Source organism: Mixophyes fleayi, chromosome 5 (assembly GCF_038048845.1).
Source record: "Mixophyes fleayi isolate aMixFle1 chromosome 5, aMixFle1.hap1, whole genome shotgun sequence".
NCBI classification, from domain to species: domain Eukaryota; kingdom Metazoa; phylum Chordata; class Amphibia; order Anura; family Limnodynastidae; genus Mixophyes; species Mixophyes fleayi.
In genome coordinates, this window is record NC_134406.1 from 220062077 (window position 1) to 220080862 (window position 18786).

Genomic DNA, 18786 nt, shown 5'->3' on the forward strand with positions numbered 1-18786 from the left:
TATATAGGGGAATCCATTTACCCTAATTTTCATGATTTATTCCTATTACACATGGATGCGGAGTCAGTGGAGGACCCGTGGCTCTCTGCGACCCAGTGGAAGGCCCATTCTGAGTGTTTCTAAAATCCCCAGAGACACTATGACCAGGTCTGTCTCCATTTGTCCCCTGGAGAGATATCTAGCTACTTTAAGGCCCTAGCACAGCTGTATAGGAATTACACACGGCTTCCGGACGGATCGGTCTACTTACAGAGCACTCTGCCCCTTTTAAGTCTATCCTCAATGCTACTGCCTACCTTATTTTTCTCTCCCACCGCTCTCTCTGCTGTCCCTCTTTGCCAGTCGCTACAATGGCTTCCCGTGGTCTACAGAATTAAATTTAAAGTCCTCACCTTCAAAGCTCTCAATCAATCAATCCCTCCCCACTACATCTCCAAACTCACCGCTACCCACACTCCTCGCCGCCCTCTCCACTCTGCCAATACCCACTGCCTCACTACCTCATTGATTACCTCTTCCCACTACCGCCCCTCCTGGACTTTGCCTGAGCTGCTCCCCAACTGTGGGGGAGCTATCACTCCCTATCAGGTTAGCTTCTACTCTCAAAGGCTTCAAACATGCCCTGAAGACTCCTTTCTTTATTCAAGCCTATCAGCCTTTCCTTCACTTCCCCAATCGATACCATGCTATTTGTATTTCCCCCTTTCCTTTAGGATGTAAGCTCTCACGAGCTGGTGGGGCACCTTATTAAAAAAAAAAAAAAAAAAAAATTACATTGGTGGTAGGGCAGATTTAAGCAAGCTATTGGCAGAAAATCCAGAGCACTCTTATGCAATAAAATAAAAACTGACAATCTTTCAAAAGCTAAAAATGTTTGAGTTACAACAGCATTTTCCAGAACTGAACTAGGATCACATGTAAATTATATCCAGACCATGATACGCTACTTATATTTAAGTTAAACCAGAAAAAAAACAAGCCGCGCTCTGTATTATATATTTGACCAGCTGCATGGCAATAAGCCAGCGCTTGTTATATCCCATATTGAACCAGCTGCATAGCAATATAAGTGCCCATATATGTATACAAAACAAAAAAAGACAGTTGTCAGCGCTCATCCTTCACTCTGCATATTTGTGTGTACCTATCAAAATGAAAACATGAAGTATTAGTTCATATTTTGATCAAAACATTTAAGCCTGCATCCCATCGTCAAGGGCAGCTCATTATATGTAGGTCTTACACTGACCTATATGCATTAAACACCATAAAAATGCAGATAAAATCAGATGCACTCGCCTTGTAGGTATAGGGGTTTATATCTAGCAAGGGCTGGCTTGTGAGCCACACCCAAATGTGCTTTAAATAGACTTGATGGACAGCTGCTGACAATAAGGCAATATTATGAAACAAAACCAGAGAAAAAAAAAACAAGCCCTTATACCTGAAAGTGTAGGACCTGCATGTAATGATGCAGGGAATGCAGGCTTAAATATTTTGATCAAAAATAACTTAAACTGTTCATTTTAAGCTATGTAGACCACTTGCTATTTCATTAGACATGTTTTAAATGAAATCAGTTAGGAAAGCAGCTAAGACAATACTATTGGATAAACATTAAATAAAAAGTACCTGTAATACTTTAGCCAATAAAGTCAGGACACCCATTTTACGCTCTGGAGAAGAATCCTTGTCCCACCAGCTTTCCAGTCTCATCCAATTTTTAAGCACAGCATTTACCAACTGAATACCTTGCTGCTTTCTAACTGCGCGCTGTCCGAAGGTTTGATCTAGCATGCCATTCATGACTGTGCTCACCTGCCGAAATAAAGAAGAGACCCTTGTTATATTTATCACCTCAATTATTATAGTTCTCTGGATTTCAGCAGTGATATGATAAGCTCTCCATCATGACCTGCCTGTCAGGACAGTAAAATGCTGAAGTGAATGTAAAACTTTGATTACCACTAGCATCTCGAGGGGATGTTTTTACAATTACCATTAAATCATTTTCTCTGAGGCTATAGGGGAAAACAGGTTATGAGCGCTTGCAAAAAGTGCTCCCTCATCTTATAACTCTATGCACCTCATCTGTTTACAAAAAGAACAGCAAGGCAACATAACAATGAGCAGAATAGAGCACAAGACCGTGACTTCTGTATCGCTGCCTAAAGTCTTAAGAGAAAGATATTTAAGTACAAAAATCCCTTTTTCTTCTTATGCTATAGCGAGACACAGACAGCAGGATTTACCAAAGCCACACTCAATGGAAGGGGACAAATATCTAACAATGATATCCCATGTACAGAAAATTCCAGCAAAGGCGGCTTGCACAGAGGCAGACACGACTATTTGGCACAATTCTGAAAAAAACATTTATACTTGGCAGGGAAAGCTGCAATGTTTTAAATGATCAGACAGTACATCTCTTGCTGTCAGTTATGAATTGTTATTCCAATTATCATGGGGGTGCATGGGATCAATCGCTAGCAACTGTTTTTCATGCTTTCATTTTTGCCCGCTAGATTGCAGTCCTGTCAATACAAATGACCCTGCAAAAGACGGTTCAGCTTGAAGAAGCAGATGACTGATTAAGAGATCAACCAGATATGTGTACTGTCTGGGCAAATCAACAATGCCGGCACCTCTACCATTCTGACCATCTACAGGATCTGAGAAATAAACCAAGCCAGGAGAACAGGTAGAAAAACTGGAATGACCATTAAGGAGTAAGTACATTGGTGAGACACCATACCCGGACCTGAAGCCATACAGGGGGAGTTTGTAATTTAGTCAGAATGCCAATAGATCTATGCCCCGATTTTCGCAGTCCATCAAAACTTTGAGATGGAAGCACAACGCTATGCATGGCTAAGGAACTACAGTGGTGCCTTCCCTGAGACGGTTGGAACAATACGCCTAAGGGAAGGAGGATAGAGACATAGAGAAGTGGAGAAGTCTTTTTTTTCCAGTGCCCAGCCTCATAGTGGTAAAACTAAACCTACCATCTGTGTGCCCCTCTATGTAAATGGAGGAAATGTTGACAAAATATTCAGCTAGTGCTTCACAAATGGAGATCACTACATATGTAATGTGGTCTCGGACAAGTCATAAAGCAAAACAGATATCTATGACAAAGGTGCTTATTAAAGGATATGAACTGTGGTCTTTACTTAGGCAACAAACACATAAACGCAGATGCAAAATTAGTGGGAGAGGGGCTGCAATCATTAAAAAATAACGATGTAGAATGCAGTAGAAGAGGGGGGAAAAAAGAGAATTATATTTTTAGATTAAACACATACAATCGAAAAGAAAATTAAAGATTATTTTTAAAAAACAAGAAAAAAAGAAACAAAAACAAAATTTAGTAATGAAACAACAGCTCAGGGCAACAGTAAAAGTATGTTTTCATGACTAAAAGAAGAAAGAATTTCTTGGCATTGCCTTACGTCTGGTTGCCATTTTATAGATTCTGCATGTGGAAACCAACAGTTGATATCACCCCATGTGACAGGCCCATGCGATCTCACCACATAAACATAATTAGTTTGCTCTTTGAAGGACTAGTAATTAGAACTATTCCTTTAATATTTTTAACTTTAATTACTGTCACTACTTTTCTGCTGTCTTTGCCCTACATATCATGCAAGATACAAAGCGTGTTACCATGTTAGGGTTTTCCGTAGCCGATTTAAGCAGAAGCAGCACAACAGTGTCCAAATTTTTTAAAAGCTCCATGTTGATGGTTTCAAAAAACAAGTTGTAGAAATACTCCCCATGAGAAAAATTTATGAAGTTTCTCTGGGCGCTTCCTGACAAAGGCACAGTTAATACCATTGTGTTGAGCAGAAGGCTTACAAGTTCTCCACACTGAAATGAAAAAAAGCAGTGATTATGACTCCTCAGGAAGCATGTTGCTCAAATTATGAAATACATTTTGCTTTTGCACACATCAATTCTAAGATTGAATCTTTCCCACAAACTATAAAGAACCAAAATAGAAAGTGGACAGTATGTACAAACATAGGGAACAAGTGCAAATATTCTAGACACTAAGGGACACACAAGGGATTAGTGCAAGTGTGCTGCAATGCACACCTGTAACATTATAAATGTTATGTACACTAAAAATAGAAATACCTAATTTTAGGCCTGCTTCTGCATTGTGCAGGATTTATTTTTTTTACCTAACTTTTCTGACCTCGAGTACAATAATACTTGATATATATTGCATGGCATGCAGCAAAAAAATCAAGTCAAAGTTCGGCCCAGAGAAACAAAATAGGAAAAATAGACAGAAACGACATATATTAGTCAGAAAGAGACTGCAGTGCAATTTGTGTAAAAATAGTCAGAAAAATGCACTTTTTCCTCACTATTTGGGGTATATTCAATTAGTCTCTGGAGTGGGTGCAAAGGCACTCTGTGGAGATAGAGGTGAAAGGAGAAATCCTCCATGTTGAGAAACTGTAGTACCTGAAAATGTGCACAGCCGCAATGTTCAGAGGGACATCGTGGCTAATTGAATATGCCCCTTATAGTCTTATTATAAAGCCCATATGTCACCATCATCAACATCTATGTGCCCTATTTTTTTTATTTATTTTTTTAAGCACTGCAAAAACTTACAAAGTAAGCTATATAAATGAGATTTCCATGCAATATTTTGCTAAACACTTATGGATGTAACACATGGAAGACCACCTAATTAAAACAGCAATGTACTTTTGTGGTTATGAACCCTTTTTATTTCAAGCAGTTAGCCCCCAGTATGTAATGTTATACTCTGATTAACAGCAGCAATACCCAAAATAATCATAATGTTTACTACAATTTATTATCACAGATTTACAGAACACATTCTATATATTAGCTTGATTTAGTAATATTACCTGTGCACTCAAATTAAAGGCCAGTTGCAGTAGCCCATCAGCAAGATGTTTACTGCTGATGTCTAATGATGGGAGAGACTTTCTGTCATCACCTGGGGCAATGCCTTTGTAAACGACTGAAAGGAGTTTGGAACCAACAGAGAAGCCAAGACCTGCAACCTAAGTACATAATAAATGCATATTAACGGTACAGATCTTTACAGAAAGCAGAGACAGCAAAATAGCAACTAGATGTTAGTTTTGTTTTATGCAATTCTGTCCTCATTATAAGCTGCAGAAACAGATATACGCACATTAATTGGAGCTAAAGGTATAATCCTATATTAGAAGGGAGATCCTAAAATGAGAATGTTGAGGGAAGTTAAGCAACTTTCTTGCCTGGCAGCAGCTTTATACAGAGTTTTAGTCTAAGCTTTGTATCGCTTCCATGTTATTTTACTGGAAAAATTAGCCATTCATGCTGTAAATGAATATTCTCCAAAGTACAGACTAATCACAATAGATCTTTTACTGTGCTTGCACATTTGTTTTAATAAAATGCGCTAGATTAATAGTAATGGTTACAGCAGGGAATGCCTTTTCTCTCTCAGGGGATAAAAAGTTACTGTGTGACCATGGTAGGTTGTTCACATTGCTTACACCAGGGGATGGCAACCTTTTTCTATCAGTGGCTACAATCTAGTCAAGCCCAGGTGTGCCAGTTGGGAACAATAATAATAACAATAGTAATAATATATAAAAAAAATAATATATATATATATATATATATATATATATATATATATATATATATATATATATATATTTATTTATTTATCTACTATATAAATGCCTAGTGGCGTGTGTGAAAAAAAACAAAAACAAGCTGCAGCGCCACCTGCTGGGCAAAGTTATACACTGACCTATATATTTCTTGAAGGAGAAGTGACAGTTGGGAGTGGTTGGTGGTTGCCGGGGGTGACAGTGGGGAGTTTTTAACACCTATAAGTAGCTTGATGAAGGATGTGGCGATGAAGATGCAAGGATGAGGTGATGGAGAAAAATGATGAGGTGGTGACATGTGGACAAAGCCACGTTAAAAAAGGGCGCTTGCGTCGGGAAGTAACGCTCTTCCCCTGAGGAGGCCTGGGCTATGGCCCAAATGCATGACAAGAACCTTTTTAACACCTTAAGTAGCTTGATTTGACTAGAATGCATGAGTATCATGCACGGGTTAACTTGTGTATGTATATATATATATATATATATATATATATATATATATATATATATATATACACATATATATATATACATATATATATATATATATATACATACATATATATATATATATATATATATATACACACACATATATATATATATATATATATATATATATATATATATATATATATATATATATATATATATATACATACATACATATACATCATCAATATATACAAAGGTAAGAGGAATAGTGGCGCCAAATAGAGCAGTGTTAGCTGGTTTAAATCACCCAGACAGTCAATAAGTACTGTAGTATAACGGAAATGCAGACTTCAATATATGTCTAGCTGGTAAGATCAATCTTGTCCAGTTTCCAATAGATTCCAACCATATACCGAGACCGAGACAGAGAAAAGCAAAAGAAAGAATGTCAAAGGCACCCGTGAAATATAATAAAAAGTAATAGGTGGCAGCGTACCAAACAGGTATAAATAAACAGCTTATCTGTATCTGGAATGCCTGAACGTGGCCTCCTGATGAAGTTCAAACTGAACGAAACGCGTTGAGGCTGTTGGAAACTGGACGATATTGATCTTAGCAGCTAGACATATATTGAAGTCTGCATTTCCGTTATACTACAGTACTTACTGACTGTCTGGGCGATTTAAACCAGCTAACACTGCTCTATTTGGCGCCACTATTCCTCTTACCTTTGTATATATTGATGATCTATTGGTCGGATTACCATCCGATATTTGGGAGGAAGGCTGCCTTTTTTACGAAACAAGTGTTTATTTCTATTGGACTATATTGTTTTCTACTCACTTATTTGGTGTCTGAGCGCCATTATTTATTATATCTGCTGATATATATATATATATATATATATATATATCTCAATTTATGATGCCAATATCATTAACAGTGTCCCCCCTGGTCATAGTAGGCAACATAGTTGTCCCCCCTGGTCACAGTATGCCACATAGTTGTCCCCCCTGGTCACAGTATGCCACATAGTTGCCCCCCCTGGTCATAGTATGCCACATAGTTGTCCCCCCTGGTCATAGTATGCCACATAGTTGTCCCCCCTGGTCATAGTATGCCATATAGTTGTCCCCCCTAGTCATAGTAGTCCACATAGTTCTCCCCCCTGGACATAGTATGCCACATAGTTGTCCCCCCTAGCCATAGTATGCAACATAGTTGTTTCCCCTGGTCATAGTATGCCACATAGTTGTCTCCCCTAGTCATAGTATGCCAAATAGTTGTCCCCCCTAGTCATAGTATGCCACATTTGCCACCCCTATTAATAGTTGTATTCCTGTAACCTGCAGATTAGACCCTAAAGCTAATCCATTCTCCGGCTGTTTCTGAGGTGGGACCCAGCTTTTCCGGTACCACCGCTCTTCCTGCTACCCTGCAGCTCTGGTCAGTGTGATAGGCCAGGGGGGATCCATCCACAGCAACCCTATAGCAAGAGGATAGGAGTACCAGCTCAGATACACCAGTAACAGGGTACACTCACAGCGTCAGTTACCCAGAAGAAACCGGTTACTGGATGCCGGTAAGGATTCCAGTGGTGGCAGCATTTGTAAGCCCCTCCTACTGCGGCAAGAGGGCGCATATGGGATAACGAAAGGAAATGGTGGCAAAGTAAGCCCAGCCGGTTCCCAGCAGCAACAACCAGGGTGGCGTAGGTGGTCCGTCCTGTCACACTCACGAATAAAGAGGATTAAACCACCCTTTTAGTCTGATGTTATGTGGTTCAAAAATGTTGATTATATTAGGAGAGTATTAACAAATTATTCCATGGATATATTAGCTCAAAAAATACTTCTGAGAAAGGAGTCTAAAAAGACATTTCTAATGAATAGTTTGATACTGCTTGGCCTGAACGATAAAACCAATTTTATGGTGTCTATCTAGTATGGGCTTCTTAATCGAGTAATCATGGGATCAGTTATATTATATGAATTAGTGTCCATTACCTATTATTTCCTATTTTCCTAATCACTTTATACTATATTGAAGTACATTATTAGTATTAATGAGTATGTATCTTGTTTTTCACTAGCACATTATAGCTTATCACACACCATGACGTTATTGTTTTCACTTCCCACTTTATCAAATTTATATATGTTACCCTAATTTTCACCTCTCATCTTAATTTTGGGCACCCATTTTCCTTTTTTCTTTCACTACATTACACACAATTATATTTTTAGAATAGCCACATAGTTTATGATCACCAGGTATCACCATTTTGAAGAATGATAATAAGCCAATGGCTAATGTAAATAGCAGATTTCATTAATAATTATTAGGTATTAATAAGGTAATGTCATAATCTTATATTCTATATTGTTTGGCATATAGCTCAGCATTTTCACATGAGAAAGAAACAGAGAAAAACTTGTGTGAATATCATATTCAGAAATACAAAAGAAGAGCAACTTTTATTTTATAAGTCTGATCAATATATACTTTTACCATATTGACTCTCACAATATGTATGTATATTCTTATAGTCAATTGTTTAATCATCTTTATTGAGATGTTGGTAACAGTCTAAGGACTCTAATAAACAGATACTAAGAAAATACATATTGATGTCTATATAAAACATTATATTGGATGATTAGCAACACAGCGCGGCTTGGAAGACCCAAGGTGAAGAAACTTCTGAACGGGGAAGCCTGGAGATCTATTACGTATCCTTTAGCTGCCATTTTATTAAATTTTTTATCAGTCTTTCTTTTTTCAACACTTTTTTTAAAATATTTCGCAACAAGTAAAACTCAGGTCATTTTGGGAACAATTTGTTCTAATTGAATTAATAAAGCTTATGTTTTAACATAATGTAACCAATAATAATCACTGAGTGCCCCAATCAAACATGCTTTTCCTCCTTTCTACTCCTTGTTGTTCATACTAATCATACATGTATTGGGTGCACCACCCGAGATTTGGCACTGCTATATTGTGGGCAGCTATGATTAAGATCGGGAATGTGAATACCTAGAGCGGTGGTAATTATCCCAAGTAAATTACCAAAGTAATCCACCTAGCATTGGTCTGTTTAGATGCTATCCGTGATGACTGAATGAAGAATGCCAAAATAACCATAACATACTTTTCACCTCAATGGAAAATTCTGCCAGCCTCCCTCATTGTAAGGGCACTCTTGGTGTTCCTATGACTATTTATGTTAGCCACTGCCATGGCATTGTATGATTGAAACTATTCGGCCCTTCCTTGCAGAAGTGCTGGCCTGCATTTAGAGCATTGTGAGTTCCAACACAACCTAAACATCCTGAATCTGGTATTAAAGCACCACAGTCCGCCAGCTTCAGAGACTATTAGCCCCTGATGTCAACCAATGTTCAGTCCCAGATAGCAAACAGGCGACCCATGTTGAGGTTTCCACTCTCACCTCCAGCGACAGACTGAAGGTCTGCTTGGAGAAGAGTTGGAGGGACTTGCACTGCTTCGAAGGTGAAGACAGCCTTTACCATTACCTTCATGCACTGGTGAACCAATACCTGCCTGCGAGGTTACAGGGACTTTACCAATCCTTCTAGCAAGAGAATCTCATCTTCTCCGTTGCTGCTGACTGAGGAAGATCATCATCTGGGAAGGGACCAGGATGGACTTTCTGAATTGATAATCCAAACTTGAGATACTAACTCCTGGGTCATCAGATGCACACGGGACCCGAAGCAAGAGCAGGGAAATTACCTTGATCAGCAAATTGCCAAGGTACGGGATGACCCTAACTCCTCTGGATCTGAGCAGGGCCACCAATACCATGATCTTTGTATTCACCCTCTGCGCTGCTGCCAAGCTGAAGAGTAAGGCCCAAAACTGATAATATTGGTGTTGAATAGCGAATCTGAGAAAGCACCGATGACATTACCAGATTGGAACATGCAAGTACCTTGGAAATGGACAAAGTGAACTACTCCCGTTCAATATTGTTGAGGCAGTCTTCAAGGACTCCATCGTGAACCTGTCCACTCTCAACTGCACATTTACGGATTTCAGATTCAGAATCGGTTGGAAGGAGCCTTTCACCTGCTAGACCTACCAGAGATTTGAGTAAAACTTCTTTCTAATCCGAAATGGGTAAAACTGCTCCTGCTGAAACAAGGGACTGAAAGTGATTCTTTTATGGCAACACGCTTTTCCCTGTTTCCTGGAAGACCCCAGGTGAAGATACTTCTGAACGAGGAAGCCTGGAGATCTATTACGTATACTTTTGCTGACAATGCCTCTTACCCAGGTTTCTCTGGTGGAACTGAATCACTGGAAAAGCAGACTGGCTCCCACTCCATAAGTCCAGAGTTGGCAACCTGGCCATCATGCTGATGGCTTATAAAAGGGCTTAGACACTGGATGTTTTCACAGCCCAGGCCTGCCTATCGCTCTGTATCTCTAAAGGGGGGAGAAGAGCACTGAACCCCAGGAGGGCTGACTCCGTTCCTTCCCTTAGGGACGGAAGGAGAAAACCTAGGTATTTTAGGCTTGAGAGCATTTACAAGGGAAGAAACTTTTCTCACCTGTGCCTTGGTTTGGCAATGATTTTACCCTGCTCCAGATCGAACAGGATATATCCCATAGTATGTTTCCAATTGAGCCACCTCAACAACTGCTCCATCTACCCAGCTGCGGTTGATGGATGATAAAGATGTAGAGAAGAACCGTGCACCAACCAAATGCAAAAATAAAACAAACTTCATTCAGAGTCTGCATCATAGAAAACAGCCCAGACCCGGCGTTTACAAGACTGAGGATTAAACAGCAGCCAATGCAGAATAGAGGGGTAAGAGCTTTAATTTAGCGGTAAATTTGAAAGTGCCCAATGTTCCACCTTCCACACACTAAATCCCAGCTTTTCCAGTGTCCCCCATGGATGATAGAAACTATATAATAAATAAAATTGTAATATGCAGCTAAATTCCTCACCTGTGCCTGCAAAATGGAATCCAGTAAATGGGCCTTGTGAAGCTGCTTGCATGCAGAGAGAATGGTGGCCAACTTAACACAGTCATGTCTGGCATCTGGATCATATAAATCAACTGCACATAGATCTTCAATGCTGCCCATAGTTAAGAGAAAAACAAAAAAATGTCACTGCATCACCTATAAAAATGATCAAGAAACCTTTAAACAGAAATTTATTGAAAACACACACATGCACTAGACATCTTTTCAGTAGATTTAAAAATCTCTAATATTATCCGACGTCATCTGAGGCATGAAGGGTGTGTTCCTCGGATTTCATTTAGCTGCTATACAAAACTTGATACTTATCAAGACCACTGCACATGATCTACTGACATGCTATCTTTGGGTCTATAGAAAAAAGGTTAATTATAATGTATTTTACATAAAAGTACTTATTTAAAATAGTCACACACAAATAAGCCATATAAAAACTCTATATTACAAATAGCCTGTACCGTTCCATAGTTATTTTTTTCTGCAAGGACATCTCCAAGGTTCTCCTGTAAGGTGAGGTCGCCAGTGCTTTCAGCAAATGTATGCAAACATCTGGGAGATTCTTCATTACTTGAACATCTGCCGTATTAAATCCTATACTAGATGGATCACAGACAGTGACTGTGGTTAACTCCCACATGAAGCCATTCAATAGGTCATTTTCTAGAGTCTGCAAACAAAGGAGATAAACCACTAATACATGTCAGCGTAACTCTATATTTGTTATTTTCTCTTTTCATTGGCCTAAGATAAATACAGAGGGATAAATGCATAAAATATTTTGCTGTGTGTAGTATCTATAATGGCATTAATACAATCTCAGTGCAGTTCTCTTATTTGTGTTCTTTTCCCCAGAATCCCTTTATGTACAATACTTTTGAGGGTTGACAGTCCTCTTACAGACAATAACTTGGGGGTGTGGAATAGTGCCAATATAAATGTGTCACAATTGTAGGTGCGATATGACACCATTGGTATTTTTGCAACATTCAGAAAGGGCTGAAAATATGAGTGAAAGCAGGCAAAGAGGTAGCAGACAGAAATTCTCAATTTGCTCATAGCTTGCAAAGAACAACAAGAGACTATATCTAGCATATACACCGATCAGTCACAACAATAAAACCACCTGCCATATATTGTGTAGGTCCCCCTCATGCCCTCAAAACAGCTGTGATCCAACAATGTGTGGACTCCACAAGGCCTCTGAAGGTGTCTTTTGGTATCTGGTACAACAAATGTTAGCAGCAGATCCTTTAAGTCCTGTAAGTTGCGAGGTGGGGCCTCCCATCCTACAGATGTTTGATCGGATTGAGATCTGTGAAATTTGGAGGCCAAGTCAACACCTTGAACTGTTTGTCCTGTTCCTCAAACCATTTCTGAATAGTGTTTGCAATGTGGCAGGGTGCATTATCCTGCTAAAAGAGGCCACTAACATCAGGGAGTACCGTTGCCATGAAAGCGTGTACTTGGTCTGCAACAATGTTTAGATAGGTGGTACATGTCAAAGTAACATCCACAGGACCCAAGATTTCCAAGCAGAGCATTGCCCAGAGCATCACAATGCCTCTGCCGGCTTGACTCTTGCCATAGTGGCATCTGTTCCCCATATAAATGACACAAATGCACCCAGTTGCCCACATGTAAAAGAAAACGTGATTCATCAAACCAGGCCACCTTCTTCCACTGCTCCATGGTCCAGTTTTGGTGCTTATGTGCCCATTATAGGCGCTTTTGGGGGTGAACATGGGTCAGCATGGGCACTCTGACTTGTCTGCGGCTACGTAGCCCCATTCACAGCAAGCTGTGATGAACTCTGTGCTCTGACACCTTCCTATCATAGGCAGCGTTAACTATTTCAGCATTTTGTGTTACAGTAGCTCTTCTGTGGGACTGGACCAGATGGACTAGCCTTCACTCCCCACGCGCATCAATGAGCCTAGGGCGCCCATGACTGTCAGCGGTTCACAGGCTGTCCTTCCTTGGACCACTTCTGTTAGGTACTAACCACTGCATACTAGAAAAACCCCACAAGACTTGCCATTTAGGTGATGCTCTGACCCAGTCATCTAGCCATCACAATCTGGACCTTATCAAAGTCCCTCAGATCCTTATGCTTGCCCATTTTTCCTGCTACCAACACAATTTCAAGAACTGACTGTTTACACGCTACCTAATATATCCCATCCCTTGACAGGTTCCATTGTAACGAGATAATCAATATTATTCACTTCAGTTCACAGTGGTTTCAATGTTGTGGCTGATCAGTGTATTAGGCAGTATTGCTGAATTAGGCAGAATAAGAAAATTTGACTGTACAGGACAGTTACATATGCAAATTAACTCTAATAAATTTAGTATGAGAATAACATATATGACTGGATACAGAAAACTAATTTACTGTGACCCTGTAATTATCTACACAGCCTATTATAACCTATTGCTCTAACTGTATGTTACTCTAACATACATGCTACATTTCTTTTTGATTTTTTTAATGGAAAAAACTGCTTGTTAATGAAATGCTCACCTTCTGAAATTCCGGCTGGCAATTCTCCAGGATCATAGTTACAAACTCTATGATCCGCACTATAATTGTGCATTTGCTATTGTTATACTCCTCCCTCTCTTGGGGACTGAATAAATTGGCTGTGGAGCCACCCTTGAAGCAGGTTTGTGCTGCTGGGATGTCCTCCATGGAAAGATGATTGATGAAGAAGTGCAATGCTCTGAGAAAAGATGACTTCTGTGATGGATCTAAGGGAAAGGACATGCAGTATGCTGTAAAATGACTTTATGAAGCCACATACACCAGTAGGATGGTCACCTGAGATGGCCACGTACGATAGGCATTGTTATTTTGTACAACCAGACCCGATCCTACGAGTCTGAGATCTGTAGCAATAACCTGCCACACTAGAAAGAAAGGGAGCTTTAAAGTGCATGAAAGATATGCTCCATCACCCTAAAAGTTACTACTGAATGGAGCTCATGTATAACGGCACATACGGTACCACTTTTAAAGTGAAGATCATAATCTCTACCAACCTCATGTAGTATCAAATCGTAGCACACAGGCTGATCCCAAGTTGTAAAAATTAGCCCCAGAAAAGAATGATTAGCACCTTTGGGAAAGAACACTCTTTGAAGTAGTGTCAAAACAGAGTCCCAGGAAATCATGGAAGTCGATCGGCAACAATTTGGGCCTGTTTATAAATCAACACTTTGATCTTGACTACTAAATGGACATTCTTAGAGAAGTTGTATGTTTAATTCAGCTGTAACTCTGCAGTACAGCTTAGGTTTGCAATTTTATTATAATTATTTTGAATTGGGGAGGCGGGGTGTTTTTTCCTGCCATGAAAGCCATATTTGTCCATTTTTTTTTTCTGACTGTAGACAAATTGCCATTTACCATGTTGACAAAGGCCATTAGGTTTCAGAGTGTAGCGTTTAGGATTTTTTTTGTGATCTGGTCTGATCTTTGGGTAAATTTGTTACAATGTCCACTCCTGGTAAGATTGATAACGGACTTAAATGTATTTAATTTGTCATTATAGAATTATGGACTTAAGTCTTTGGAAGTGATCTTACAGACCCTTTTCACTGAAGGACTTTATTATCAGTCATGGCTAAAATTACCTTCACCTTCTTTATTGATATGGAAGAACTCAGGGTGTACTTTCACCCATGGCATCATCGTTGTGTAATTTTTGGAATATTGCCCAATCCTAATGTTCTATGTGGTCTGTGTGTTCTATGCTTTTAGAAGTATCATAAACGTGTATAAGCATTTACTAACCTGCATATAGTTTTAAACATTTATTTTGTTAAAAGAAATCTGACTTCATTTACAAGCAAAATGAAGGAGGTGAGGAACATTTTAGCTAGCTACAGTCAATGCCTGCACACATATCTGGGGTAAAATTATCTAGACCAGCCTAAGAAAAGTTCAGTGGCTGAAAAAACAAACAAACATATAAACGATGAACATAAAGTTACATCTCCTCACCTAGCAATGTATGTGGCTTCACAACACGCATGCCGATAAATGTATTATAACAGTCCAGAGCTGCAAGCAACATGTCCATCCATTGAACCACAGCTCGTAAAGTGAAGGCCTCTTCCAGTTCATGGAGTGTGGCAATGTGCAAAATTCCACAGTGTTCCCCACTGCCGGCACCTCCACCTTCAAACTTCTTAATCAAGAAACTGACTCCATCTTTCTTAATGATCTCCTCCAGCCAGGCAGATGGGGATTTTTTATCTGAAATAAACAAGGAATTGGTAATTGCTAATGATCAAACAAAATTGTATAAAGACATTTGGATAAAGGTCATAAAAAGTTACTACCGTTTGTAATTGCACATTTTAAGGTAGTTACAGAGAAAAAAGGGATTTATATACTTACGATAAATCTGTTTCTCGGATTCCTTCTGGGGGACACTGCTACCATGGTTTGAGTGAGGGGGAAGCAGAAGTTGGCACTTAACAAGTTAATCTTGAGCTGCCGACCGACCCCTCCCCCTGCCAACCCCAGAGTCCTCAGTTTCATTACAAAGCCCCGAAAAGATAGGCCAATCAACAAAGAACATACAGAAGAAAAGCAGAAGGGAGGGAACGCAGTGTCCCCCAGAAGGAATCAGATTTATTGTAAGTATATAAATCCTTTTTTTTCTTTTATCCATTCTGGGGGACACTGCTACCATGGGGACTTTCTAAAGCAGCCCCCTTGAAGGAAGGGACCGCTACGATAGCCCGGCACGTAAAGTACTAAGGCCAAAACTGGCATCTGCTGATGCAAGGACATTCAACTGCATGCATGCATGCATGGTGGCTAAGTGGTTAGCACTTCTGCCTCACAGCGCTGTGGGTCATGAGTTCAATTCCCGACCATGGCCTTATCTGTGTGGAGTTTGCATGTTCTCCCCGTGTTTCCTCCGGGTCCTCCGGTTTCCTCCCACACTCCCAAAAACATACTAGTAGGTTAATTGCCTGCAATCAAAAATTGACCCTAGTCTGTGTCTGTCTGTGTGTGTGTGTCTGTGTGTGTGTGTATGTTAGGGAATTTAGACTGTAAGCTCCAATGGGGCAGGGACTGATGTGAATGAGTTCTCTGTACAGCGCTGCGGAATCAGTGGCGCTATATAAATAAATGATGATGAAAATCTTGTGAACGTATGGACCGAGGACCAGGTGGCTGCACTGCATAACGCCCCAGCAGAACGGATAGAATGGGCCACAATACGATCTGGAATAGAACGGTAAGCATTGACATAAGCCTGTTTAATAGTCAAAGTCAGCCATCTAGCAATAGACTGCTTAGAAGCTGGCCAACCACGTCTCGATAAATCAAACAAGACAAATAAAGAATCTGTACGGCGAATCTTTGAAATCCTCTTAACATAGATTGGAAGAGCCCTAACCACATCTAGATTTTTCATAGATCCTGTTCCAGGTTCCTGAGGGTCCTCTGTGAACACCAGAACTAAAATTTCCTGTATTACATGAAAACCAGAAACCACCTTAGGTAGAAAAGATGGAACCGTTCTGAGAACCGCTCTATCATCATGAAACACCAGATAAGGTTCTCGACAAGACAATGCCCCAGCTCGTAAACCCTCCTGGCTGAGGGCAAGCAAGAAGGAAAAACCACCTTCCATGTTAAGAATGGTAAGACTGCATACTGTAACGGTTCAAATGGAGGCTCCTGAAGCATATTAAAGGACCAGTTTAGATTCCAAGAAGCCGTAGCGGGACATACAGAGGTTGAATATGTAGGACTCCCTGTAAAAAGTCCTAACATCCGGAATTTCTACCTAACGTCTATGAAAAAACACAGAAAGAGCCGACACCTGTACTTATAGAGATCCTATGTGAAGACTTCCATCCAGACCATCCTGGAAAACCGCAAGAAACCTAGCAAGATGGAACGATTTGAATTGCAGGCCTTGTTCTACACCATTTAATGCATGTAAGCCAGAACGGTGATATATTAGAGCTGAAACTGGCTTTCAAGCCTTAACCAGAGTATCTACTACCTGTGAGGAGAACCCTCTGGGTTCCCAAGGCTGGCTTCAAATGTCATGTCGTTAAATTCAGCCAGGTTAAATCCTGATGCAGGAATGGTCCCTGAATTAGCAGGTAACCGAAGACCTGGACCTACCGCCATTATATAAATCTCCAGATACCAGACCCTCCGTGGCCAATCTGGAGCCACTAGAATGACTGGCAGGCATCCTTGCTAGACTCTCCTAAGGAACCTGGGAATCATGGAAATGGGAGGAAAGAGGTAACCTAACCTGAAGTCCCATGGCATTGTCCATACATCCACCGCCACTGCCATGGGATCTTCTTGGCCTTGAGTAAACTCTGCAACCCTTCTGTTGTATCGAGACGCCATCAGATCTCGATCTGGAAGCCCCCACTGGTCGTCCAGGATCTGAAAGACCTTCTGATGAAGAGTCAATTCCCCCGGCAGAACCTCGTGCTGGCTTAGGTAGTCTGCTTGCCAGCTTTAAATGCCTGGAATAAGGACTGTTTATGCAGCGGGAACGTGTTTTTCGACCCCTGCGAAAGTCTGATACGTCACCTCCCTTGCTTCTGCACTCCCGGTGCCTCCCTGCCTACTTACGTACGACACTGCCGTGGCATTGTCGGACTGAAGGCAAACCTGAAAGCCCTGCAGGATTAGCTGCACTCCCTTCAAGGCTCTCAACATGGCTTTTAGTTACAGAACATTTATGGGGAGAGATCTGGACGCAACAAAGCCCTTCAATTCTCAGATGAAGAGCCACTGTCCCCGAAGACTAGCGTCCGTGGATACTAAACATCCAAGGCCAGGGGGCAAAGGTCTGACGCCTATCAAATTGTCTCGGAATATCCACCATTTGAGAGACTATTTCGCATCCAGAGATAAGAGAACCAGCTGACACTCGAACTTCAGACGAGTTCCTGCCCATTACTTCAATATGTGCCATTGAAAACACAGAGAGTGGATTCGGCCATAAGGGAAAATCTCGAAGGCCGACACCATTTTCCCTCGGTTCGTCAACTCTTGCAGGGACCTTATCTTGTCCTCTGGAAGAAAACCTTTGGACAGCTGGTGTCCATTATTAGTCCCAGGAAAGACATCCTTTGACAAGGAGCTAACTGTGACTTCAGCGGTTAAGAGCCAGCCATGCTTTTTCAGAATGCAAATGATAAAATAAAAATGTTGTTCTAGCAATTGAGCTGAAGAAGCTTTGATCAGTAAATCGTCCAGATAGGGCACTAATTGCACCTCTCTGGCATGAACATAAGCCGCCATAATCTTTGTAAACACCATTGGTGCTGTTACAAGACCGAATGGAAGAATCCTGAACTGATAGTGGGCAGATCCCTCTGTGAATCTGAGGAGAGCTTGCTTCGCTTACCAGATTGAAACATGTAGGTAGGCATCCTTGATATCAAACGATGCCTTGAAGCGACATGCCTCCAATCTGCTGATGACAGATCTCAGGGATTCTATTCAAATTGTAACTACCCGCAGGTGAAAATTCAACTGCTTGAGGTTCAACACTGGCCTGAAAGAAACATCCACCTTTACTCTGTCCACTGATCTCTGAACAGTAGCAGATGTGTCCCCGTCCCCCACAAACAGTGGAGGGTAGACATCCTGCTGCCAATTATCCGG

General features: G+C 40.6%; 1 protein-coding gene across 1 annotated transcript in view; it reads right to left on the minus strand.

Moving 5' to 3' along the window:
- The window catches only part of PRKDC (protein kinase, DNA-activated, catalytic subunit), a 144042-nt gene that overhangs the window by 106471 nt on the left and 18785 nt on the right, over positions 1-18786 (minus strand). Inside the window, exons 12-18 of the mRNA XM_075213494.1 lie at positions 15124-15378; positions 13642-13868; positions 11576-11784; positions 11079-11211; positions 4896-5054; positions 3670-3873; positions 1633-1818 (exon numbers count right to left, since the gene is read on the minus strand). Coding sequence (XP_075069595.1) covers positions 1633-1818; positions 3670-3873; positions 4896-5054; positions 11079-11211; positions 11576-11784; positions 13642-13868; positions 15124-15378 — 1373 coding nt within the window. The remainder of the gene's footprint in view (positions 1-1632; positions 1819-3669; positions 3874-4895; positions 5055-11078; positions 11212-11575; positions 11785-13641; positions 13869-15123; positions 15379-18786) is intronic.